The sequence below is a fragment of the Parasteatoda tepidariorum genome, chromosome 6, assembly GCF_982258835.1.
Source record: "Parasteatoda tepidariorum strain Cologne lab strain chromosome 6, Ptep-v5.0, whole genome shotgun sequence".
NCBI lineage: Eukaryota > Metazoa > Arthropoda > Arachnida > Araneae > Theridiidae > Parasteatoda > Parasteatoda tepidariorum.
This window is the reverse complement of record NC_141760.1, coordinates 1,140,722-1,168,229: the sequence shown is the minus strand read 5'-3', so window position 1 is coordinate 1,168,229 and position 27,508 is coordinate 1,140,722. Positions and strand designations below refer to the sequence as shown.

Sequence of the window (27,508 nt, the reverse complement as noted above, 5' to 3'; positions counted from 1 at the left end):
ATTCCGTGAAACAGCCGCTTCTTTTGTCATGCAGTTTTGATGCTCTCGACAAACTTACAAATGACATTGATTGGTGAACCAATTTTTGTCTTTTTGCGGACCTGCCCGTAGCAGACCATCCTATGAATCAGTTTTTATCCTTGATTGCTGAGTTTTTTTACTTTGTTCAGCGATTTTCACGATTACCTCTTAACTTCAACAAATCTCACCCTCATCTCCCTCGAGACTGAGTCCCGCAGTGGACTGATCGTTAAGACACGGTTCCCAGCAGATCACCGAAGTCAAGCACCACTGGCTACGGTCAGTGTGCGGGTGGGTGACCACTTGGATCAGTCTGCGTAGGGACCGAAGGTGTACGGTATGGGTCCTCGTTAAACTGTGCTACCGTAACGTGCTCGACTTCGCGCGCAGGTCGTCGGGCTACCGAAGCGGGGGTGCCATCTCCTCCGCAGAGGATCAAAATTGTGATGGCATGTCTTCGGATCATCCTCCGGGATGTTTCCCAGACCGTCGCCAATAACCCATAGTGCAGCTCTAGTGCGACGTAAAGTAACAACAACAACCCTCGAGACAGAGAGAGAGAGAGTAAAAGCGAGAAGCATAGATCCTAATCATTATAAACTTAATACAAATTCTTCCGTTTTATTTTCTTCTTTCTCTTTTCTATTGCTCTACTCTCTATAATTCTATTTAGGTTTATAATTTTAGGTACACGGTGTTAATACACGATTCATTTTCAAAACTCGATTAATTTAATAAAACACCATTTAATTTTTATTAAAAGTCAAAGTTTAATGTAGAAGCTTCATTTTTGTTTTTGGCGATAGATACATTTTAAAAATGCTAACTCAGGACGCTCATCATTCTCGTTAAAATCCCCATAGGCTCTTCGAAAAGTAAGTAGTGGTCACAACTTTTAAGTGAGTATTCTGGAAAAAATGTTATTTATTGAAGATACAGTTTTCTAACTACTTTATCAAAATTTTGATACAGTTTAATGAAAAGGCAAGATGTTAATATTCTATTGTTTATTTTTCTCTACTGTTAGCGTTTATATTTCGGGCTGTTATATTATATATCACAGGCGGTATTATCATAGTCTCGTTTACAAGTGTTTCTTTTCGAACACAAAAGGCGTAGAACAAATGTGACATTCTAATGTTAATCCTACCTTTTCGGCATACACATCTCTTGTGGAAACACATGTCATCTTTAATGCGCGCAAGATTTTCAATTTATTATCTCGTTACCATCTTTGACATCTGAATGTCTTTGCAAAGGCCAAAAATGTTCCGATATTAATATAAAATGTATCGATTCGTTCTACAATTCGTCTTTTGTATGAACTAAATGGTAAGTGTTGATAAACCTTGACTTAAAAATGGAGAGCTTTTTTGTTATGTGTTCATTTTAAAGTTGATTTTAAAACTTATTTTTAATCAAATTTAAAGAGTCCTTTATTTAAAGAAAAGATTTTATAGTGACTTTGCATTAAGAAATCGTAAATGCCACTGTTTTGAGTGTTCATTCTATAATTAGTTAGAGAATTAAGAACTGTAATAACTGCTGTTTGCTCTGTAAGTCGCGAAAAACGTAATTGCGGAATTAATATGAGGGGGACCGGAAAGTAATATCGTTTCGGCACATTAAATATTCGTTAATCTTAAAAACCAATTCATTTTTTTTCGATTCAATTTTGATCCGGCATTGAAAGGTTGTGGCTAACAAGGGTAAATACATTATTGATTAAAAATAAAGTCTTGATAACAAATATCAAATGCACCAAAACAACATTACTTTTCGTTTTCCCTAATATCTGAAATGCTGAAAAAGAAATTTTATTTTTTGAGCTTTTTTTCGAAATTTCAACTTATTTGAAGGTTATTGCAGTTTCAAGTGCATTTTTTGTATTCATTTGAAAAATCTATAATCTAAGATGATTTATTTCTCCCTTTTTTCGCACTTATTTTCTTTACGGTGCATTTTGTTTAGTTGCGCAAAAACTATGAGACTTAGAAACTTGAGAGTATGAAAGTGTGCAGAAAAATATACGAGGTGTACGTTGGAATAAAAAATGTTAAATTTGATCATTAGTTTAAATTTTAAATTTGATTATTTTGAAAATTATTTACTATTAAACTTGTAATAAAAATAAAAGATGCGGGCTGATCTACAGACCACTGAAAAGCAACATCAGAGTTGAAATTCTGCATTCTGAAAAGGTCATTTTCATTAATAAACTCAACGAGAGTTTTTTTTTTTTCGAAATTCCAAATTATTCGAAAATTATTTAAATTTTAATTGCTGTTTCGTGATTTTTTTCAAACGTTTTGTCTTAAACAATGAATATTTATCCACTGGTGTAGAAAAATGTATCTCCCTCGAGATCTTCTTTTTATAAGTTCATGTCAAAAGTAATTAAAAATGAAGAATAAATATATTAAAAATACGAATGAGAGGTTTGACGTTGCCAGATCTATATCATAAGATAATCCTAGCATTCATATCGACATTTTTTAAAATACTAAAAACTAACGAGAGAAATTTTTTTCTTCCAAATTGTACTGTTACGTGATATTAGGTTACATATTGATCAGAAGAGTAAAACTCCTTTTCATTTTTATCTTTTACTGTGACATGTATTTTTTTCTTTCCTAAATTTAAATACAATACAATACAAAAGTTACACACAAAACACAAAGTTATACACAAAAGTTACAATACAATATCTGATAATATATTTTGATACAAAGAAAGAATTGCTTTAGAACAGTTTGAATGTGTGCTCATTAAGCGGACTCCTTATTGTAGCGTCCCGAAGTGGACTGATCGTAAAGACACAGTTCCCGGTAGAATACCGAAGTCAAGCATCACTGGTTGCAGTCAGTAAGCGGGTGGGAGACCACTTTGATCAGCCTGCGTAGAGATCGAGGGTGCGCGGTATCGGTCTTCGTTAAACTGTTCTACCGTAAAGTGCTCGACTTCGCTTGCAGGTCATCGGGCTACCAAAGCAGGGATTCTCTCTGCATCGGATCAAAATTGTGATGAAATATCTTTGAATCATCCTCAAGGATGTTTCCCAGCCGTCGCCTATAGCCCATTGTGCAGGTCTAGTGCGACGTAAATAAAACACCTACCTACCTTTATTGTAGCAACTCTTAAAATTTTTCACTCATTATCTTTAAAATTTTTATTTTCTGATCTCAAATATTTCAGATGATCAGAGTCTTAGTTATTGTGGCATCGGTACTGCAGTCTCTCGCCAAAGAGAATTGTCCAGATAAGTACAGAAGACTGAGCCAAGAGCACAGTTTCTGCAAGCCTCCGAATACTCAGTGCTCTTTCGTCACCAGGGGACTGCAAGACCAAAAAGCTGAGATAGCCGAGATACTGAAAGCCCACAATGATTACCGAAGTAAGATAGCTACCGGAAGTGAAACAAGAGCTGGCGGACTTAAGGAAGCCTCTAATATGCTTGAATTGGTAATATAAATTTGCATTGATAACATCCCAATGCCTCTTTGTCAAGGTTTGGTTGTTGCTACAGGAAATTTAAAATTCCTAAACTGTGTCTTCAGGAATTTTTTTTTTTTTAAACAAAGCGGCACTATAATATTTCTGAGGGAATTTAAAACTTTCATGTGAAAAATTTCTTTTTTTTCTATCTCAGACTCGTTTTTTTTTTTTTTTTAATTTAAATTTTTTTTAAAATCTTTATTAATGATTTTTTTTGTTACGTCTATTGGTCCTGCAATCACTACAGTTCACCAATTTCCCCCCCTTCAGAATTCAAATTTCTTTGACGATTTTAATTTAAAGACTAGAAATACTCTTTACTATTATTTCGAAAATATTAATATTCTGAAAGAAGATACTCTGAGGGGCGTTTCGAAGCTCCAGATCGATCTGTCGATGGGTGTATCAAACAGAAGTAATTGCTCAGCGATGACTGGTCAATACGCACTCTGCTCGCACCAATCACAGTGCTGAAGTAAAACATCCTCAGTGGATGGATCATGGGTTAGATTCCCTTTACCGTTAGGCTAACCGTTGGAGATTTTCGGCACTCAGTTACGCAAATGCGGGATAGTTCCATCAAAAAGTCTTTCATGAAAGGCAATTTTTTCCAAATACTTGATTCAGAGTTGTGATGGCTCAGGGGATAGAGCTTCCAATGAATTGACCGGGTTCGAATTCCAGCACTGGCTGGTAGATACGAATTCCGCATCTGGTTTGCACCGACCACAGTCCTGACGTAAAATATCCTCAGTGGTAGACAGATCATGGGTTTGAGTCCCTTTGCCGCCAGCCTTACCAGTGGAGGCTTTCGTGGTTTTCCTCTCCGTGTAACGCAAATGCGGGTTAGTTCCATGAAAAAGTCCTCCACGAAGGCAAATTTCTCCCAATACTTGATCCAGAAGTTCCCTTGTCTTCTGGACTGGATTCAAAATTGGGTTACGGAAATAAAATGGGTAGTCGTAAACTCAAAATTGGGTCGGCTGTTCAATGTCGGTGACTAAATGATGAAATCATGATTTTGATTTTAAAAAAAATAAAAATAAAATAAGCCTTGAACTTCGTGATCTCGTCCTGGCTTACGACGGGCAGTCGCAGCGATGCTTTTTAACATTCTGGAAAAAATGGTTTTTGACAAATATAGACATGTGTTTTCAAGTCTTTTGAAAATTTGAAGTTACCTTTATTTTTTATGTTTTTAGGCACAAATTATTTTTATAATTTGTGCGAATCTGCAACATTTTGTATGCAATTATAAAATTAGTTAGCAAACTTGCGTGAAAAAATAAATTTTTAAACTTATTACATTACAATTGTGATGAATCGAAACATTTTACTCATAAGATATCAAAGGATCCTATTTTATTTTTGGACTTTTTAGTGATTATTTGGTACAGTAGGGAACCGATTATCCGGAACGATCGGGACCATCGATATTCCGGATAACTGATTTTTCCGGTTTTCTGAATCGCTGCAAAAAGCCGTTTTTTTTTTATTGTTAAACCCAAAAAAAAAAAAAAAAAAAATTGGAAATAATTTTAAAAAGAAGAAAAAACGATGAAGTAATACACTAACGATTATTACCAAAATGATGGTAAGGTAAACATCTTTAAAAAAAGAACGAAAAATCCTAAAATCTTATGAGGAAAAAAAATTTTTTTTTTTTTAAATAGCGGGAAAATTTGTCGTATTTCGTTCCGGTTTTTTGGTTTTCCGGTTTTCTGATTTCCGGATAACGGGTTCTGTACTGTATTTATGGAGATCTACACCATTTATTTACATTTACATTTTGTTAAACTACGTTGTATACATTGAATAAAAGTTCTTGTAATACACAAAATCTCATTATACTTTTTCATTGTTTAAAAAACTCTCACTGAAATTCACCTAATGTTTCTCACATTTGCAGGCATGGGACAATGAACTTGCTCAAATTGCGCAAAAGTGGGCGGAGCAATGCAACTATAATCATGACTGTGCTGCTTGTCGATCAGTTAGTAAGTTAGAATTAAATATATAATGAATATATAATATAATTAAATGTATAATTTTTCATTGTTGTCGACGCCTTTATATTGTCCAAGAAGTATGATTTTTCTTATATCTTTAGTTGTTATTTCTTTATTGTCCCTTTTTTAAACGGTATTTATCAGTAATTTTCATTAATTCTTTATATTGTTTTTTTAGATTTTGATTGTATTATGCAAAATGAAAGTGCCTCTAGAATGGATGATTGACTAAATGTAAATGATTACAAGCTTCCGAAAACCGGTGTATCCCTCCGCTTATGCTGTGCTTACGAGGCGATGTGTGAACAGGCTTCCAAGAAATTTTATTATTGTTTACGCTCAATTTTACCATTCATATGAGAGTTCTAACGGGTCGTGAGCGTAAGACAATTTTAACAAAATTAATATCACAGCATAAATAAAGTGTCATGTTTTGAGTGTTATCCCATATTTGTGAAAGAGCCGCGATGGCTCAGGGAATAGAGCGTTCGCCTTCCAATGAGGCGAACCGGGTTTGAATCGAAGTCGATACGAATTCCGGCTTACACCGACTACAGCGCTGACGTGAAATATCCTCAGTGGTAGACGGATCATGGGTTAGAGTTTCCTTGCCGTGAGGCTAACCGTGGGAGGTTTTCGTGGTCTTCCTCTTCATGTAACGCACATGCGGGTTAGTTCCATCAAAAACTCCTCCACGAAGGCAAATTTCTCCCTTTACCTCATCCAGGAGTCCCCTTGACATCTGGATTGGGTTCAAAATGACAAGGCTACGGAGTTGAACATTAGCAGTCGTAAATCCATAAAATTGGGTCGGCTGTTCAACGACGGTTATAAATTAAAATATTTGTGTAAAATAGCACGTTTTTTATTTTTCGGGTAATATCATAGCATGCTTGCGAAGAATTCATTTGTTTCGTTGAAAGTTAGACTGAAAGAAGGCGTTATATTGGAAAGTATAATGCTAATGGATGTTGTTCAAGTTTGGGTGTAAAAATCAGTCGGAAGTCTCACGACGAATTTTTACCCCTATCACCATCTTCGCTTAGCTTTACACGCTCAACCATCCATAAAGTAATACCCTAACGCAACATTTTTAATAAACATATTTGAAATGGTCTTTACATTTACCAACTGTTTTAGAATTATTAAACAGTATATAAGTTATTTTTGCTGTAAAACTATGACCAGTCACACATGATCAATAATGAATACGAATGTGTTAACTTTTCGCAAAATAATATTTTTGGTGAAAAACGTGTAACGAGTGAATAGTAATCAAAAATTAAATGCGAAATCAAACTTTTTCTTAAAATGAATTTGCAATGGAAATTGAGAAAAATTATTAGGTTTAAATATTATACCAATGGAATAGAAAACTTAATTTATTTAGTACACTAAAACATTTTGGGATCTCTAAATTGAGTTATCAATCCCTCAAACAATGTGAGGTTGTACCTCAGTATTTGCTAAAAAGAAGCAGTTTTAGTCTGAGGCAGAATTGCTATCATTGAAACCTGACATAATATTGATGCTAATGTCCTCTAGAAACTGCTATGCAACATCGTAAGTCAAACATAAATATGGCGGGAATTTCGGCTATAATCAGAAGTGGTTCTATTTCGGCGAGGTACCTATTTTCCTCCATTTCACTAAGTTTAATTTTTACCGGCGTAGATGAAGCGGGGAGTGAGTTGGTTTCTTGCAAATACACTGGTGTGCAAAAATTAAGTGGTTTTTCGAAGTTTGAACAGTAGTGTTGAAAATCGATAAAAATCATACCATAGGATCCTCAAGAATATGATATGAGAAACTAAACAAATGTAATCCACGGGAACAATAAGGAACTTTATTTGAAAAATAGGCTTAAAACACAATTGTACAAATGACCAAAACGTCATTGTTACACAGGATTGACGAGGAAATTCCAGCCTTTAGTATGGGATATAATCATCTCTGTTTGTATTTCAAGATTGACATCGTCTGCCCAGGTTGTTAAGAAGCTCTTGAAGAATTGCTGCCCATTCTTGTTTTAGTGCTAATCGTAGCTGCCGAATTGTTGCTGGCGGATGGGGACGTTCTGTCAAGCGTGTCCCTAGTGTGTCCCACGAATGTTCAATCGGATTACAATTCAGGAACCTCATCGGCCATTCCATGTGAGCAATATCTTTACTCTCCGACAGTTCTGTGACAGCCACTGTACGATGAGGTGTAGTATTACCGTCCATGAAGATGAACTCAGAACCCACAGTACCTTTAAAAAGACGTACATGAAGAAGCTAGGCTTAATCCGTCCCGCCCCGATTTGGGGCATCCGGAGTATACTTGATGGCCTATCACTGCGAAGATACTCTATCAGACGGCGGAGCCGGCGGTGCATGGACACTCGAGGGTCCATGGCCCTGAGTCACACACGTAATAGCAACACTACGTCGTCGACGGATAAAGGATGCCGAAGGGGGACGAACCCCAAGTCGGTGCGGCGGTGCCAATCTCAGCTGCAGACTACTCATGTAGAGTGTGGCACCGAGAGAGCCAGCCGCCGCTCCACGACCCCTCAAGGCATCCTCCGACTGGAAGATTCTAAAAACCACTCAGGACTTTACTTAAAATACAATCAAAGAAATGACATCCAACTTGGCGGCCTTAGAAATAAAACAAAAGAATGTGTTACAAATTTGAAAGCCCCCAGGGAGGGGTGAAGGACGCCAAAGTCGGCTCACAAAAATTGGGTTTAGTATGAAATTCTTGATTTTAATACCGTTATTGCTCTTTGGTTTGAGGGGCACGATCTTATATTTGCAGGATGATAGGTGTTAAATTTGGAGCCATATTTTTTGTTTGCAGAATCGCAATTAATGCACTTACTTTCCAATTTGCACTCATTCATTTTATGCCCCTCCTCACCGCAGTTTGCACAGCTATCTTTCATAGTTTAGACAGTCTTCTGCCATATGCCCATACTTGTTGCATTTGTGGCATCTCAAAGGTCTTAGGTATTCTTTAGCGCTATGAATGGACCAGCCAATTTTTAATGAGGAAGAAAAACCTCGGTACAATAGCGGGCACCAGCGACTGAACTACCTTGGACGATGTGTAGATCAATACGGGTATCAAGCATGATACCGCCTCATGCAAAAACTCCTGCAAATCGATCTCTTTTGAGGATGTTGGAGGGTTTATTGCATTGTTCCTCGCTTTCTCCAGACGTGTATGTGTCCAGAATCACTGGTCAGACGAAATCTGCTCTCATCCGTAAAGAGTACTCGACAGTTCTTGTGTTTCCGGCACCACATAATGGAACACACCGCTCTGGCCGTTGTGCAAATAGACCACCCTTGTTCAGTCTCCTGGCCACGGCGAAACGCGATATCGGGCGTTCAGTACTTCGCTATGTGTGCCTAGCGATTTCTCCTGTAGTCGGCCGTCCGTTTCTCCTAGCCTGTAGGACTATATACCGATCGTCCGCTGCCGTGGTTATGTGAGGACGACCTCAAACCTCTGGGCAACTGCTTCTGTCCTATGAGATGTTTTCCATGCTCGTGAAATGATACAGTGGGCAATTCCGAACTCTGCAGCCACACTGGTCATACTTCACTTCGACCTTCTTCCAACTTCCCAATGAATCGCCCTAGCGTAAACTTATCCAGATATCGCCATCCGTGTTGTCTGTTAGCCATATAACAAATTCACTTCGTTTAAACTGACGTATACCGTGCAATACCATTCACGGAAATACTTAGCTCCCACAGCCAGCTCGTTTTATTTACTTAGCACTCCCCCGGGTACGTCACGGTGCATATATCTACTTTACCTTACCGTGATTAATCTTTCCCTCCGTTGTAACTGCATGCTTTGTTGTTAAGCTAGTTTTTCCATTTCGTCCTTAATTTTTGCGCACCAGTGTATGTATTTGGACATAAAGTTACTTGTATTGGATTCAGCTTGGTTTTTTTTGGTCCAGTTATCAAACCAAACCAAATCAAGAGTGCTCTTTTCATGAAGGTCACACTGTATTATGCCAGAGGAGATTTGAATAGTCTGATTTATAAATATTTTTGAGAGAGGCACTTTGTCTATTTTGATGTATAAGAATATTGTCTTGAATCCCTATGTTCGCTTCACAGAACAGTAGTTTGCCCTGATATCTTTCTTACGGACGGGGACACAGGAAGCTCCGCTAACTGTCTATTTTCTGGAAAATGAAACTATTCAGGTCTCTTTAGACTGATGGAGATGGCTCAATATGGGCCCTCTATATGAACCGATATTGGAATGTCTAGATATTGGTCTTACATAGGGCCGATATAAGACCTATATTAGCTAAATAATGTATATAAAATATCAGGTGAATCTGACGATTCCATATAAGGCCGATATTGGTTGTAAAATATCGGGTGAATCGGACAATTCTATATCGGTCCAATATCAGAAAATAAAGGCCCTTTGAGCCCAGATTCGTGGATATTGGTCCAACGAGGGCCTAAGTTACTTTGCTGCTTGGGTAAGATCGGAGAACAGCACTGCTGAATGAGTGGAATGAATTATCGCCGTAACTCGCCCATAGGTAAGTTACGGCGATACTGCATTCTAAATTGCCCATAGTAGGTAATTAGAAATTCTAGACTAAAATCACGTTGTAAGAGAGGGACATACCCCGATTATATTAAAATGTAATTATATTTGCTTAATTCTGTGACCACTCATTCGTACCTTACAGCACCAATAAGTATTATATGCACAATGGTGCAGGGATATCAAACTTTTGAACGGTTATTTTACTTCATTGAACTATTGAACAGTTATTCTGTTTTATGCCTGGATAATATCGTCTGCAATGTTTAACCAGATTAAATTGTACGCATTTTCTTTTAACAAGATCGCGGATGTTATCTGCATACCCCCCCAAAATAATCTGTTCCTTAAATAGGAGGCTTCGGTGTTGGGCAGAACATGGCGTACAGCAAATACTATTGTCAAGGCAAGTGTGAAATAAGGAAGACAGAATGGTACGATGTAGTTGGAGATTGGTACAGTGAAGTAGCTGATTTTCACAAAAGATTTGTACCGGCATTAAATTACACGGGTGCAGTTACAACTCATTTCACTCAGGTAAACTGTTATTTTTTTTATTTTATTCAAAAGATCAAATAAAAGTATTATTATTAAATAGTTTCATTTCTAGTAGTTTTTTTCAGAGCTGAATGCAACACAATGAATAACTCCCAAAATATTTTTAATTACGTTGATATCAGAGATGATAATTTTTTTTCTAACTTTCAAACGACGAAAACGATAGAAAAGAGGGTTAAATAAAAAATGGAAAGTCTTAATTTCTTTTGATCCTACAGTCAGACTTCAATCATAAAAGTTCTAGGGGATAACCTTTAATTTGCAAATAACTTTCTGGAGAAGGTATTTCTCCAGAAAGAATTAAGAAAGATGTTAAGAAATCTATTCTTTTTTTCTGAATAAATATACCTTTCTTAATTTTTGAACCTCTAAGTATACGGATACCTGCAAAATGGAAAATATGTTGATAATAATTAACTTAGCAGAGCGGTGAAAAGTTAAAATCTCTTGATGTTTATTTTTTCTCATCTCTGGAACTATTTAAGAGAATTATTTTCCACACAGTTTTAAAATTCGTTCATTTAAAAATCATTTTAATCTAAAACTAATTTTTATAATTATTTATTATTTTGTATGGGTTAATTTAATAATGCTCAAAAATATGTGTGTATATTTTCACATACCGTTAAACTATGTCATTTTAAGTGAGAAAATAGAACAAAATAGGTCAAATAGTTTCTGAGCGGTCCATGAAGTTCCAATCCAGTTGCTGTTTCGATTCATCCATTTTAGATACAGACATTCCATCCCATTTCTTTTACTACAGTGATTATGTTTCAATGACCCCTAAATATAATTTTTCTTTTAACTTATTTAATTATTTATTTATTATTTCCAGTGATAGAAAACAAGGGATTTCTAATGGTTAGTAAGTTCTTAAAAGTATGGAAAGGAGAAAATTGAGTTTTGTTTTTAACTCCTTTTTTCCCGTTCTATGAATTACTGAACTGTTTGAGGACAACATCTCCATCCCCGAACATGTAAAGTCGAAAAATAAATTGCCATTATTTATGTAATTATATTATAATGTATTATTAAGGGATTAAGTAAGTAAATAAATAAATAAGGATTGTTGTATTGAACACCTCCACGAGGTGCAATCTGGTTTCAAATAGTTCCTACGTTGAAAAGAGACAAAATGTTAGCAGTCAAAAATTTATGAAATTACAATTACACTGGAATTTGTTGCATAGTGGGTAAAATGTTTTAAATTTTAATATCTAAAAGAGAAAAAGCAAGGAAAGTACCGAAATGTCCTGCTTCGATTTCTGAGTGATGCAAATATAAAAAAGTAGTATTTTTAAATATGTGTACTTGAGCACTTATTTGGTACTTAGATGATGGACCGGACATTGAGGGAGCGAGCGGGAACAAATGTCATACTTGAAGCAAATTGCCATACGTTTGCATCAGCAATCGCACGTCATCAATGTGCAGAAGCATACTAGAACGAACGTGCGCTAATTCACTGTTATGGTTTTGCACATAACATAAAGTTCATTTTAATAAGTGAAACGACAGACTTGTGCACTGCACTCTGTACATATTTTTTCCAATCATTGTAACATTTTTACTATCATTAATAATTATAAAGTATTCTTAAAAGCCAATTTTATTCACTGCAGTTAACGTGGGCGGAAACCTATAAGGTTGGATGCGGTTATGTTGCTTACAAAGAAGATGACGGTGGCATTAAACAGTTTTATGTCTGCGACTACGGACCGAGGTAAGTATAATAATCAAAGTAAAGAGTAAGAAAATAAGTTCCCCCCTCCCAGGAAATCAAACAAAGTTTGTATGTCATTCGATCATGATAGAGCAGGCACCTGTACATCTTGTACCGAGCTTTATTGTTGTCCTTTTTTTTTGGGGGGGGGGTTAGACATGGAGGACTTTGTGACCCGTCAGATTTAACGTGCATTAGTCACCATTTACTACACTGGGAGTCTTCGGCCGGCTGGACTCGAACTCCCGTTCTCAGAAACGTGAGTCTTATGTCCTGCCAACCGGGCTATACCGGCCAGAATCTCAGATGAAAGTGATTTTTAAGCAATGCTAAAGACACACAAACCGTTATGGCAGAGCCCTGATTTTTTATTGGAGGGTCTTTGTCTCAAGGATCTTCTTAATTATGTGGAAGTAGCTCTTTAATGTATCATTATATTTTTGGCCTGGAATACTATGTCTACAGTCGTAAGGGGGGAACTCATTTTCGGACTCTCCTTTATAAATTAGTTTCAGTTATGTAAGTTAAATAAAAAAGATGGTAAAGTAATTAGGTTAGTTTCAGCACGTAAATTAGTAAGTAAAGTGTAATGTTTTCCTTCTCTAAAACTCTTGTAGAATTCCTACTGTTAAGGAATGAATGAAACAAATGCGTAATCTGTCTGCGGAACTTTAGTCGGTGTTCGACTCCGGATTTTTCGGGGTGACTCCGACTTGTTCACTTGTTTAAACTGCTCCCAACTAAAAAAATTGAAAAAATTTATTTGTGCAAAATATTGTAATCGAACAAAAAACTATTACAAGGAGAAAAAAACTACATATCAATATCTCACAAGCAAACTCGCACTTAGATAAACGTTTTATGACAAAAAAAATAAATTGTTCAGTAAATATTCATGATTCACTCAATGAGACATCATATTTATTTGCACATTTATTTAATTAAAATATCAGCTTAGCTAAATAAATTGGATTTTGGAACTTGTGACTTAAAAGACAACTTATTATAAATTTATTTATTAATATAATAATTCTATGAAATCAATAATTCAACAAATCATTCATTAGCTCAAAAACTATCAAATGTGATAAGTTAAGGCTTTGGTAAGTTAAAATGTAAATAATTTTCATAATATTCATTCGAGTATTATTTTTTCCACATAATCATAAATATTTGTCTGAGTAATTTCCGCAACACCAAACATCTTTTTTTTTCTTTAATAGGATCTGAAAACCTTTAACTAACAATAATCTGAATCGAGCACATTTTTTTGGCCCTCGACTTAAACTCCTAGTCTACAGTCTCGTCCGTCCACTTTAAGGAGTTTTGGGAACAATTGTTAAAAAAAGTTTTCAATTTTCAACAGCAAAGAAATAGTCAGTTTATTAATTTCAAACCAATGAAAGCGTACAACCTCTAAAGTTTATAGAAATTTCTAAATATTTTATCTATTTTTAGGGGAAACATGATAAAAAACCCTTTATATAAGGAAGGAAGGCGTTGTACAGGATGTCCAAAAAATTCATGCTGTGATAAAACTTGCCAAGGAAAAACGTATCCCGGACTTTGCCGTGAGTCTTTATTTATTTATTCTTATTTTATATTTAAGTAATCATCGAATATTCCATTTTGTAAAAAGGGAACCCGTAAATGATAGCTTTGATTTTTATTTTCGAACTTAATACTATTTGACTATTTTGGGTCGATCTTTCTTTAGTGATATTCAAAAACAGTACAACAAAATTTAGAACTGGCAGTAGAGAAATAGTATAAGATTTTTTTGAAATTTAATTTCTCAGGAACTATTCAACCTATTTCGCTCACATTTTGTATTTTCCTATCTAAAATTACATTCTATTTTAATGATGCAAATAATTGCATATCTTATTATTCAAAATTTTTCCCATTATGAAATAAAATAATAATAAAAAAAATAGTAAATACTCACTACAAGTTATTTTTTTACACAGAGTAATTTTTGGCTAAATGAATTTTGTAATTGTGTGGAGTAAAAAAATTTCGATTCGCTTAACTAATCTGCCAGATATGGTGTAATACGTAAACAATAAAATTAACATACTTTTGACTGCTCTCCTGACTAAACTATTCGGACCCTATTTCCCAGATTGCGGCTATCCCCAAGCCTCGGGGGTTTGAATCCGGAGAAAGAAAGGTATGTTTATTCAAAGAAAGTACGTTTTTGTGCTTGATTGCCTAACTTAAAATATCTTCTGCACTAATTAATTACCATATCCTTCAAACTATTAAGATTGAGTCGTAGAAGATGAAGATCCGATCAAAAGTTATTCAGGATGATCAGTTTTTTATTTTGAGCACTGTATATAATAGGATATAAATAATTTTTTGTGGAAATAACAAAAAAATGTAGGCAACTTAACACATTTTAAACCGACATTAATGCAACACTTTGCGGTGGTGTAAAAAAAATAAATAAATAAAAACTTTTTTTAGGGAATTGGCGTTTCAATTCAATTGATAACTTCGAATGTGATTAACACTTAAGATTTAAAAAATAGGCAAATATTGTTAACATAACTCCAAAGTAATTGCTTACAGATGCCCTGCTTGAACATTCATACGCAGATAAAAAGAAAAACGGACACAAAATCTCCATTTGAACACTTTTCACGATCACTCATTTCAACCCTTTCGCCGGACCTAATTTTGACACTATTTGTTCAAAATTCATTACTTTATTTTTAGTTTTTAATTTTTAAAAAAAATTATAGTGATTATTATATATACCAGCATATATTTCTTTAAATTTCGTGAGTTTTTTGACAATACAAAATTAGTTATTAACTTACCCTCTTTTACCTTATTCTTTGTATATCTATAGTTTTGTAACTTCTACTATGTCTTTTATAAACTCTTCTGCTTCTACTTGCTCCAATTTTATTGTAATTACTTCTGTACTATTTGATTGGTTTTAATAGTACTGTTTTAATATGTTATATTATGTTGTTCCTCTGCAAATTTTGCATGTTTCTCTTTTAAATTGTTCTTTTAACTGACACTTTTAATATATTGCTGTTTTAATGTTTTATCACCTCACATGATTTTTGCTGCTCTGCGTCCACCATGTTCATGGGCTGTTTGCCATGTTTGATATGTAATTTATGTTTGTACTGTTTTCTGTATTTTATTATTTTTTTAAAATAAACATTTACCCGTATGCCCTGAATAAGGGCGGGTCGGGGTAAATTTTTCCATTCTTTCTAAAATTCCGCATTCGTGCATGTTATGCATATCTGGTTTTGCGATGTTGTCCATCCTTCTTGTAATCAGCTGTTTGTAAGAAATATCTGATAGACAGAAAGGTTTTTCAATTGGAAATAATTCATTAAACTAAATTAATTAAAAAAAACATTTCTTTTTTACTAGGATTGTCAAGCAGTCCTCCAATTTATCCGCAGGATAAAAACCTTCTCTATTACTGTGATTTTCGTGCAGGTGATCCCAATTGCGAGTTTGATTCAGGCACCGGGGATAAATGGAAACTTGCTAAAACTTCGGCAGGTAAGTTCTTCCTTCCTTTTATACCAAGAGACGGTGTTTTCAATATCACGAGTTCTTGACTTGCTCCACTTCCGGTAAGAAAGTATACAGGCTCTCGACAGCTTTTTCTGTGAAGCGATATTTTCAAACAGACAGTTTTGCTTATAATAAAATAAATAAATTATATAATTGTTGAGCTCAAATCTGATATATTTCTGAAGATATCAATGATAAGATATCAAGTAATTCTGCCGAGTTTGAATTGAAAATTTGTTTTTGTTTATTACTGTTTGTTTTTGATGCAAGCCTTGCACCATCATTCATTAGTGATAGTATATTGCTTGAGCAGTGAAATTAAGTTCCTTTTACAAATCATCATTTAGGTTTAAAGTTCGAAGTTGGTGTAGTGTTAACAAGGTTAGAAGTGCTTTAATAATGACAATTCTTGCGTCTTGAAATCTTCAAATGTCGATTCTTCTTTTAAACACAAATAATAAATCGGGTAAGAAATAAACGTATACAAGAAATACTATTCAAGAGGGTCTCTAAACACTATGATCAAGAAGTGAGCCAAATGGTTTCAAAGCACACCAAAAACAGTAACCTTATAGGAAGTCAAGAACTTGCAGCGCTCCCTAGTGTAGAAAACACCATCCGTGGAAAACCTCACCACCTGCAGTTAATAAAAATCGGCACTTTTTACAGACTTAAACATCTCAAAATGCATTTTTCGACGAGTGTTCATTACGCAGGTTATTCCACGATGACCATCCTTATTGTATGCAAGTGTTTTGACCATTTTTGTAACAAAAACTGAAGATTAAATACCATATCCACTAAAATTAATGGGAGAAAGAACAAAAACGTTTTCACATGTTTTTGAGACTGCTTGGTCAAGGACCAGTAATAGTTGACCCTTAATATTCGAATTTTGAAATTTTCTTGAAACCTTAACCTGAATGAAAAGAATTAGATCTTTAAAAATGTTGCCAGTATTATGCAAAGCACCAGGAAAATTGGAAAAGTCTTTTCAGTATTTTCTTATATACCTGATTTTAAGCTTCTTGTTATGATAAACTGACTTTCCTTTGGGTTAAATAGTAAGTATGTGAGGAAGAAATATTTAATCATATATATATATATATATATATATATATATATATATATATATATATAAATAAATAAATACAAGATAACACTAAGAAAGTTAAGAAAAACAATAAGTATCATTTATTGCGCTTAAGCTGCAAGTAAACAGCACTCATTAGATAAGTTCAAAATGAAGAATAAAACAAAGAAAAATAATAGACATATGAAAAAAAAAAAAAAAAAAAAAAGGGGGTGGGAAATAAAAAGTAAAAAAAATAACAAACAACATTTTATTAAAAAAAAAAAAAAAAAAAAAAAAAAAAAAAAAAAGTGAAATGTTAATTAAAAAACCGGAAAAAAAAAGATATAATCTTTTCTTCAGCCCACACGATTATATCCGCAAAACAGAGTGCTTACTGATATTGTATCAATAAAGCCAAAGCAAAATATATTAATACAATAGTGTGAGGAGCACTCAAAAAAAAAAAAAATTTTATAAAATAACTACATAAAAATAGATCATAAAAAGTAAATATAACATGTAAAAACAGATAATAAAATAAAATAAAAAGAAAAAACATTAAAAAGGGGGGACTATAAAGCGAGTAGCAAAATCATAACAACTTACACGGACGGTTATTTTTCAAGAATGATTTAAAAATGTTTTCGCAGAAAGATTGCCAGATTACAAAATATGAAAACAAAAGATGTAAACAAAACAAAATAACAAATCAAAACTCAGAATAACAAATCACTTCAGCAGTGCAGTAAGAACGACACTTAGAAACCCTTTCGTTACACTCAATTTGCGCTTTTGTTTTCATCTTTTGTTTTCATATTTTGTAATCTGGCAATCTTTCTGCGAAAACATTTTTAAATCATTCTTGAAAAATAACCGTCCGTGTAAGTTGTTATGATTTTGCTACTCGCTTTATAGTCCCCCCTTTTTAATGTTTTTTCTTTTTATTTTATTTTATTATCTGTTTTTACATGTTATATTTACTTTTTATGATCTATTTTTATGTAGTTATTTTATAAAATTTTTTTTTTTTTTTGAATGCTCCTCACACTATTGTATTAATATATTTTGCTTTGGCTTTATTGATACAATATCAGTAAGCACTCTGTTTTGCGGATATAATCGTGTGGGCTGAAGAAAAGATTATATCTTTTTTTTTTCCGGTTTTTTAATTAACATTTCACTTTTTTTTTTTTTTTTTTAATAAAATGTTGTTTGTTATTTTTTTTACTTTTTATTTCCCACCCCCTTTTTTTTTTTTTTTTTTCATATGTCTATTATTTTTCTTTGTTTTATTCTTCATTTTGAACTTATATATATATATATATATATATATATATATATATATATATATATATATATATATATATATATATATATACAAAGAAATTTAAAAAAAAAGTAAAAAGTTTATAATATTAACCGCGCATAAACTGCAATGTAAGTACATAGAGCCCGTGAAATAAAATTGAAGAAAAAAAAAGGAAAAATATATTTTGAAGAAAAGAAGAAAAATTATTACAGATTAAAATAAATTTTAAAAATAAAATTAAAAAGCCAGAAATTAAAAGAACGAAAAGATATAATCTCATCATCAGCTCACACGATTATATCCGTAAATTAGAGTGCTTTCTAATATTGTATTAATATAACCAACGTAAAATACAGGGTGTAGAGAAAATAATGGAAATACTTCTACACACTAATACATTTTTTTATATTTCTCAAGAAATAATAAAAGAATCATTTCATAACTTTAGAAGCGTATAGTTCTCATACTTATGAATGATGTTTAAAGCTTTCCGAGGTTTAAGGGACTGACAATAAATTACAAACGGTAACGTGTTTTTGGCACTCTATGCAAAAAATTTATCCATAAATTTGTAACTTGTAGCAATTGTTTTGGTTATTATATACAATAATCGGACAAAATTTCGTAAACCTAGCTTAAATAAACTGCTGTTTGTAGAAAATGCAACACCATGAAGGAATCATCAGAATCAAATGAAATTCGCAGCAAATGTCAATTATAGGATATTATGCAAATTAATAAAGTTTCAGAGCCATCGCGCGTGCGTGGCGCGCGCAGCGCCCTCTGAATTGATGCTGAAAGCGTATAAATAAAGTGCTGTAGCGGGACGTTGAAAATAGTCTATGATTATTTGTTAGTGGTAAACGTTTAGTGAGACCTGAGTATGCCTCCACGACGGAAGAATAAGAAATTCAAGCAACTTACGGAGTTTGAACGAGGGAGGATAATCGGCCTTCGAGAAGGAGGATTTTCCTATCGCGCAATAGCAGCTCGTATGCAGCGGAACAGTTCCACAGTGATGCGAGTTTGGAAGCAGTGGACCGACGAGCACCGAACAACTCGAAAAACAGGCACTGGACGACAGAAGGTGACGTCAGAGCGCGATGATCGACACCTGCTCCGCATGGCGGTGAATGATCGCACAGCTTCCTCCAGGCAGCTGGCAGCACATTGGTCTACTGCTACAGGTGTACAATTGTCGGCTTCGTCAATTCGTCGTCGTCTGCTGCGCCGTGGATTGCGTGCAAGGGTGCCATTATACAGGATTCCCCTCACGGCGGATCATCGACGGCTGCGTCGGCAGTGGGCTCTTGAGCACAGAGACTGGCGAGCTGATTGGCACCAAGTTGTCTTTTCAGATGAATCACGCTTCAATTTGTGGACCCATGATGGCCGTGTTCGTGTTAGACGTTATGCCGGTCAACGCTGCCTTCCTGAGTGTATTATTGAACGACATAGTGGTCGAACACCCGGAGTTATGGTCTGGGGTGCGATTTCGTATCATGGACGATCCAATTTGATACGAATTGAGGGTAATCTCAATAGCAACAGATACGTCCGTGAAGTGCTACAGCCCGAAGTCGTTCCTTTCCTTCAAGGCATCCCTGGAGCTATCTTTCAGCAGGATAATGCACGCCCACATGTTGCGCGGACTGTTAGAGACTTCTGTTCAGCACAACGCATGCAACTTCTTCCTTGGCCTGCTTATTCGCCGGATATGTCGCCTATTGAGCACGTGTGGGATATGGTTGGTCGGCGTCTCACTCGTGATCCGCGTCCTGCAGTTTCCAAAGACGAACTTTGGTTGCGCATACAAGCGATATGGAATTCTCTTCCTCAAGCAGATATTCAACATCTGTTTGACTCCATGCCACGCCGTATAGCAGCACTTATTGCAGCGCGTGGTGGCTGCACCAAATACTGATTTCGGACGCTTAATTTGTTTCTTTTGTTTTGAAAATTTCATCATTTATTTGTATCAGTACAAGTCGTTTCTGCATTAAATTTCATTTGATTCTGATGATTCTTTCATGGTGTTGCATTTTCTACAAACAGCAGTTTATTTGTGGAGATATAAACATTTTTATAAAGAAATAAAAAACATTTTTCGTCTTACGATTTTTTGCTATAATTTTAAAAATATTCTAAATTAAAGAAAATTTTTAGAGCAATTTTAAATTATTTACAAAATTATTGTTTTAAAATTAATCTAAAATTGCGCAAGATTAAAATAGTTAATTTATACTGCCCATGCACGGGAAAAGTTTGAATTTTTTTCTTCTTAATTTTGCAGAGAATCGTATTTGGCAACTAATAAAAAAAAAAAGTCCGATTTGAAAATCTTAAAAAGTTTCAAGAAATTTTCTAAATAGTTTTTGTACCTGTTAAACGAAACTCAAAATGATAAAGAGTTTTCCACAAATTTCATTTTGTACTGTCAAATAAGATTTATTTTAATGACACCGGCATTATTAAGGATCTGCTCCCCATAAAAGTAATCTTTCCTTCATCTGCTCTTTCTTTCCTTATACAAATCTTATTTCGATGTATGGACGTTTATTGTAAGGCATTATCAGTTGTTATTTAAATTTGTCTTATTATACAAAATAATATTTGTCGAAAATCCCTTATCAATTTGAGGTTTTTTTTTAATTAAAAAAAAGTACAAAAACTACTTAGAAAATTTCTTAAAACGTTTTAAATATTCCAATTGGATTTTTTTTATTAGTTGCCAAATACGATTATCTTCAAAATTAAAAGAAGACGGCCAGGTGGCCGAGCGGTTAGCTTGCCTGACTGCGAGGCCGATGGCTGCGGGTTCGAATCCCGCTCAGGGCATGGATGTTTCTCTCTGTGTGTTGTTCTCGACTGTGTGCTGAGTGAATGTGGCCCAGCCTATAAAACGGGTATCGGCGCCAGTGTGGCATGGGTAATGTTGCTCGCCTCCGTGACTTAGGTTCATAGGTGCCCACTGGGTAACGTTAAATGAGTAACACTTCCGGCAACTTCCTAGGTGAAAAACGAATGTTCAAGTGCCTGCCGTTAGAAGAAAAAAAAATTAAAAGAAAAAAGAATAAAAACTTTTCCCAAGCATGCACAATTTTAAATGTATTTTTCTGAAATTTTAAAGCAATAGTCTTGCAACTAATTTTAAATTACTATTATAAATGTTGATTCATTTTATCGAATGTTTTTAAAGTCATAGAAAAAAAAACAACATCAGACAAAGAAAAATTATTATTTATTTTTTTATAAAAATGTCTATATTTCCATTCATATTTAAGCTGCGGTTACGAAATTCTGCGCCATTGTTGCATATAGTAACTAAAATAATTGCTATAAGTTACAAATTCAATGCAGCACAATGCAAAACATAGGGTATTCAAAAACACTATTCTACGTTAGTAATTTAATGTCGGTCCCCGAAACCTTAAAACATCATTGATGTGTATGAAAAATAGCATTATCTAAACACTTCTGAAATGATTCTTCAACTTCCCAGTATGTATTTAATAGGTACTGATGTTTCTCCTAATCTATCTTCGGCAGATATTAAAATATCGAATAAATATCAAATATTTGGGACATTGACCAAAGCGATTCTCTTTTCTCTGTTGTGTCAGGAAATCTGTTGAGTGTTGTGGTGAAGGGAGGGAAGACTGCAACTGCACATTTCCGCAATCCAATCCAATCCAAGAAAGATACTTGCATGCTAATCAGCCTGAGGAAGGGACCCAACGTAGCAGGAGAGAAGGATGACAGCAGCGTTGAAGTTGAGTTTGAACAAAATGGACAGAAATTCCCCATGCAAGTATGGACCTATCCATGGGCTGATTTCCTCAAGACTCCCGTACAAGTGGGATATGACGGGAACATAAAAGTAATAACATTTTAATAATCGGTACTTTAAAGGCACTGACTAATCAAATATTGATCACTCATTATGTGATATGAATATCAGACATATTCAATTTTCTGTTTTAAAAAAAATGATAATTCAAATGAATGCATCCGTGTTTCGGATTCAAATCAATGTTAAAATGTATTAGCTGTATTATAAATAACTCGTTTGTATTACTGACTAATAAATTATTTTGAATCACTAACACTAATCAATTCATACCAGAATCCATTAGGATTATGGTCAAAATGGATAATGCATATAAATAGAAAAACCTGATACAAATGAATGTAATGGAACCGATTCTTTAATTTTAATAAGCAAACAACGAATGAATGTATTTATTAGAATGATTGATTTAAAACAGCGTCGAAAAATAATGAACAACCTTATTATAGTCAACTGATTCCAATAAACATATTCAAATCAATGGATTCATTCAGATAGTGAATACATTAAATGGAAGTTGCGGTTGTTTATAATGCCACTTGCCAATATCAGCAAGCCTGCTTGGTGAAATAAAGCAATTTTAAGGCAAATTTGAGTTTCTTGTTTTACAGTGGCACCCTCTATGGCCAAGAATTCCACACACGCCTCTCAATCCGTTTATAGGGCGCGGACCCATTCATTTATTCATTCACAGATCATCATTTCGACCTGAACCAGAGAACGATCACTCTCCAATTCAGTACTCTCAAAGGTATGATTTGTTATGAGAACGTGGAGGACATTGTGACCCGGCAGATTTAACGCGCACCAGTCACGAATTAAATGGAAGTATCTTAATAAATACCAAAAAAAAATTATTTTTTAGAATCATCATAAAAACGATGAACTTTTAAAACTGTGTTTTTGTAATTACTATTTAAGTAGAATTTTTTTTTCCAAACACTGATTGTAACATCTGAGTAGAGAAACGAAATTAACCTGCAAACGAGAACCTGATTGACTAGCTTTTCGTTAATGAATGTATTTCACATGATCAGGTTGTATCCTTCGCATCATCGGATGCTGGGAGAACGCTTGCTGATGACCTCCCTCATTAATCGTTTTTTTTTCTTTTTTTCTAGTCAAAAGTTTCTCTCATTTAAGTACTGCTTCATATACTCAGTCGGTATTAATGTTTCTTCTTTCTTTCAGTTTTCAATTAAAATGAGTGTTCCTGTCGGCACCCCACCTCAGTACATTGACATAAAGGAAATACAAATTACGAATAAACCCTGCCAATATGGAAAATAAGAATTTAAAAATATCCAAAATGTCGTCTATAGATGTATTCATACAAGTGTTTATATTGGATAGTGTTTTGCTACCACCCTCTTTGGAGAATAAATTTTGTTGTTTGAATATGTGCGTATTTTTCTTTTAAAAATATTTTTTGCTTCTTACCATATTAATATCCACTCTATAACTTTACGATTTTTAATACGATTGGAGTTGTCAAATCGCTAAGAGTTACAAGGATATGAGTTTATTTCCCGTTTTTTGAATTGAATTCTGCATTGAGTTTTTTAGAAAGTTTTGTCGAATTATATATTATAAGACTTTTTTTTTTCAATCAAAGAGCCATAACCATTACCTTACGTAAAACTAATTTTAATAACGCGTGTAGTATTTTAATTTAATATAGTGTGTCACTCAATGAATAATCCTCAGAAACTGAAGTGGGAAAATAAAAATTTCATTATCTTCAAAATATATGAAAATGTAAATAAAAGGCGTTTTGAGCACTCAAAAATTCACGTCACGAGTCATTAACGTCTAGCGAGCCCTCACAATGTTTGGCTCGCTTAAATATAGGTACCGATTTTTAAGACTCGGGCGTGAATGAAGAAAAGGTGATATGAAATTTTAAAAAAAATGTGTAGTTACCATCAAAGAATGGAAAGTAAAAAAAAGGGGGGGGGGGAACTAGAGAAACCGTGGTAGCTGAGACTGAATTCCTTGCCAGCGCAACCTTGGCTATATTGTATAAACCGGACGGGTTTTTAAATTTAGACTAAAGAAGTTCCTTTTCAAGAATGCGATAAGTCCATTGCTGAACATTCTTGGGGACACATTTAATCTCGATAATCCTAACCCTGCCACATCAGCTCATCTTTATACCCGAGAATTTTGTTTTATACATGAATGCCGATTCCCTTGTTAGTTTCTTACCATCTCTCCATGGTACGCGGAAATGTATTTTGCCCAGAATCGCCTTTCTCGGCTATTTTCTGGTTTTTCTAATTTTATTTTTATTTCATCTCTTGAGGTATTGCGGTCTTTCCAGTTTCATTTATATTTTCTAGTTGACAACTTCACATTTCTGTTTCTCTTCATGCGAGTCTTAATTTATTTTCTACATATTTTTTGAAGGCAATGAAGTACAATCAAGTAACATTTGGATCTTTCGTCATCATTATTTTGATCTGTGTAAATTATTATTTCACATGCCTCCTTAAAACATTTCAATAAACCGTTTTATCCATATTGAAATAAGGAAGTTATCTTTAAAATAAATAATTTTTAAAGTTAAGATTTTGTCACCAGATATTTGAAGTGATCAATATTGGGTGATCGTAACTGTGGAACATGTTGAGAGACAATTTATATAGTGAATTTGCGAAAATCCGTTTCAGAGTGTATAAAAACAGCAGGATGCTATTTGCAAATTACTTTATCTAAAGAAAGCCACATATTTGGTAGAATGAAAGGATTTCTTAAAAAATGAATCATACAATATTCTTAAACATACATATTGCAATCCTTTTAAAGTGTCACATAACATTCACTAATTTCTTCAATTGCGAAAATAAATAATAAAAAGAAATATCGGGGATTATAGAAAATTTTGTGAATGTGCATAATATTCTATTCCAGATATTTTACTTTTTTTTACTTTTTTCGTGATTTGCCCTACAACTCTATCTATAATTAAAATAAATCGAATTCGGTTTTAGTAAAAAATTTTAATATTTAAAGAAGTTAAAAACAACTTCAAAAATACAAGTAATGGCTTATAAAAAGTTCATATGTTCAAATCTTAGAAAATTATAAATAATTTATAAATCGATTCAAACTTTATTTTTAAAGGAGATGAAAACGAAAGCAATCTTTGCTTTTTTGGGCAGAAATCAACTAAAAACAAATCTGTTACCTAGGCACTTCAAGATGCTTTTCTATTAACTATTAATAAAAAAAAGCTTTTCGGACCCGAGCTAACACAAAAACGATGAAGGGCTTCAGCTTTTATTTTTTATTCTCTCGTTTGATTGCTTAGCAACGGAGTATTTATCTGTTGTCGATTACGCAATTAGAGTATGGTTATATGTAATTTTTCCTTCTTCTACGGCGATAGTTCTTGGCCTCTTTTTACAACGCCATCAAATATATACAACTCCTTAGCACCCCAATTTTTCCGAAACTCTGCCTACCCCTTTATTTTGAGGGTCAGGAATCCAAGTATGTAATATATATATGTAACATAAAAAGCTTCAGTTAATCTTTTTATGTTAGTTCTTTTCTGAATATCCTTTTATTTTATTTTATTAATCTAATCGAAATGCTTTCTCACACTTTTAAATTCACATCCTGTCCTTAAATCTATTTTTGGCTCAACTATGCATTAATTAAAAGCAGGACATTTTCCCCTTTAATCTTCGTGGGAATCACTCGACCTATTTCATAAACCAATAGTAATTTCTAAGATTTCGCAACTTTTCGTGTACACACTTTCATGATTGCTAGCTGTCTAATAGTTAATAAATAAATTTTGTACCCTCCTTCCCTGCCTAAGACCTGTTTTGATCCTTCCACTCGGCAACGACGTTATAAGTCGCCAGGATTGAACGGTCGGGAAGGGGGTACAGTACATTATAGATATGTAATATCGCATTTGAAATTAGAGGGTACATCAAAAATATGGCATAACTTCAAATCATTCATTCAAATGGGCAGTTGAAAATTTATCAGTGAAATATTTCTTCAACTAATGGTAATTTATAACCAGTATCTTCAACAAAAATTAAATTCTTCGGTCATCAATCTTTTTGTTTATATAAATGATACCTACGCCCAGTGGAATTTGTCTTAAAGATCATCGACTTTCCTTTTGTGTATGCTGCATGTTATGTCTACGTTCTGAAGGCGATAAATACTAATAGAGAGCTGAGATTCGATCTTTTTCTCCCCTCTTAGACAAAAAAGAAAATCTACATTGGGCTCCTGATAGACGTTAAAAAGTTTTCGATTTGAAACCCCATCCCTTCCGTCCGGAAAGCGTTGATTTTGTCTCTCCCAGTGCTATTCTGTATTTTATCGTCAATAAATTGTTCTCACCCCGCCTCATTCAAGGAGAAATATGAATCCTTTTAAAGAAGAAACGATGGTCCACTTAGATGTTCGACATTCCCTCCCTCCTACTCCAGAACTCAAAGAAAAATAAGCTTCGATTTCTCCTTCACTTTCGGTGTTAATTTATGAATCATCTTAACGAAGAAACAAATTTTTTCCTTGCTTTTGGAATTGTGTTTATGGAATATCAACGCACTTTCATCTATGATGTTGCTGTTTTCAAAATATCTTCTTGGACTAATTCGAACTTTTTCAAGTATCCTTTGTGGTAATTTTTTTTAAAATTCTCATAAAACAATTTCTTTAATTTTTATTGATTAATAAAAAAAAGCACTCATGTAAATAAACAAAAATCATAGATTATGATTTTAATTTTTTTCTTCTCATACTTGATGCTTCAATTGAAACAATTATTTTTTATACATTGATCTTATTTTCATTGTTTAACAGAGATGTTTATTTTTACATTTCAAAAACTTATTTGCTGTTATTGAAATTTCTTTTCTTGAGAAATTTTTATTTTCAGAGAATTGATTGGCATAAAAATGTTTGGAGAAATTATTTTCATATTTATTGTTTTATTTGTTATAGTTTCTACGATTCATGTTGGAAGAATTTATATTTTTGTTTCACTATAGTGTGTAGGGTTAAGATGAAAATTCCATTAATTTTTTTTTTTCTCTTCTTAATGCAACTACAATAATTATTGAAATTAAATTTTAATATATGAATGCAATTGCGGTGTGGCAGAAATTATAAATTAAATCAAGAAATGCTAAAAAATAATACTAATAGTTTGGAAAATAAATAAAGTACTTGTTGTTAGAATTTGAATTGAAATGTGAAACCAGACATTAATGCTTTAGTCCAGCGTTGATAAATAGTTCATAGCTCAGTAATTTCCATAAACAAACAAAGTTTCTTATTGCTGAGAGTGAATCCCAACATAAAG

The 27,508-nt window shown here is 33.8% G+C and overlaps 1 protein-coding gene across 2 annotated transcripts; it reads left to right on the top strand.

Annotated features, from left to right (window-relative positions):
* Nucleotides 1-1,157: 1,157 nt before the first annotated feature.
* On the top strand, nucleotides 1,158-23,568 carry LOC107442952 (CRISP/Allergen/PR-1). Of its 2 annotated transcripts, XM_043050711.3 has the most exons (9): nucleotides 1,158-1,353; nucleotides 3,217-3,483; nucleotides 5,426-5,513; nucleotides 10,453-10,634; nucleotides 12,281-12,381; nucleotides 13,840-13,952; nucleotides 15,787-15,921; nucleotides 21,944-22,200; nucleotides 23,362-23,568. In XM_043050711.3, the coding sequence occupies exons 1-9, from the start codon at nucleotides 1,351-1,353 to the stop codon at nucleotides 23,458-23,460; spliced, it is 1,245 nt and encodes a 414-aa protein (XP_042906645.2). In that variant the 5' UTR covers nucleotides 1,158-1,350; the 3' UTR covers nucleotides 23,461-23,568. The 2 variants fall into 2 exon arrangements, with proteins under 2 accessions (XP_042906645.2, XP_087021402.1); XM_087165276.1 differs by lacking the exon at nucleotides 21,944-22,200 and having other exon boundaries at nucleotides 1,213-1,353.
* Nucleotides 23,569-27,508: the final 3,940 nt, after the last annotated feature.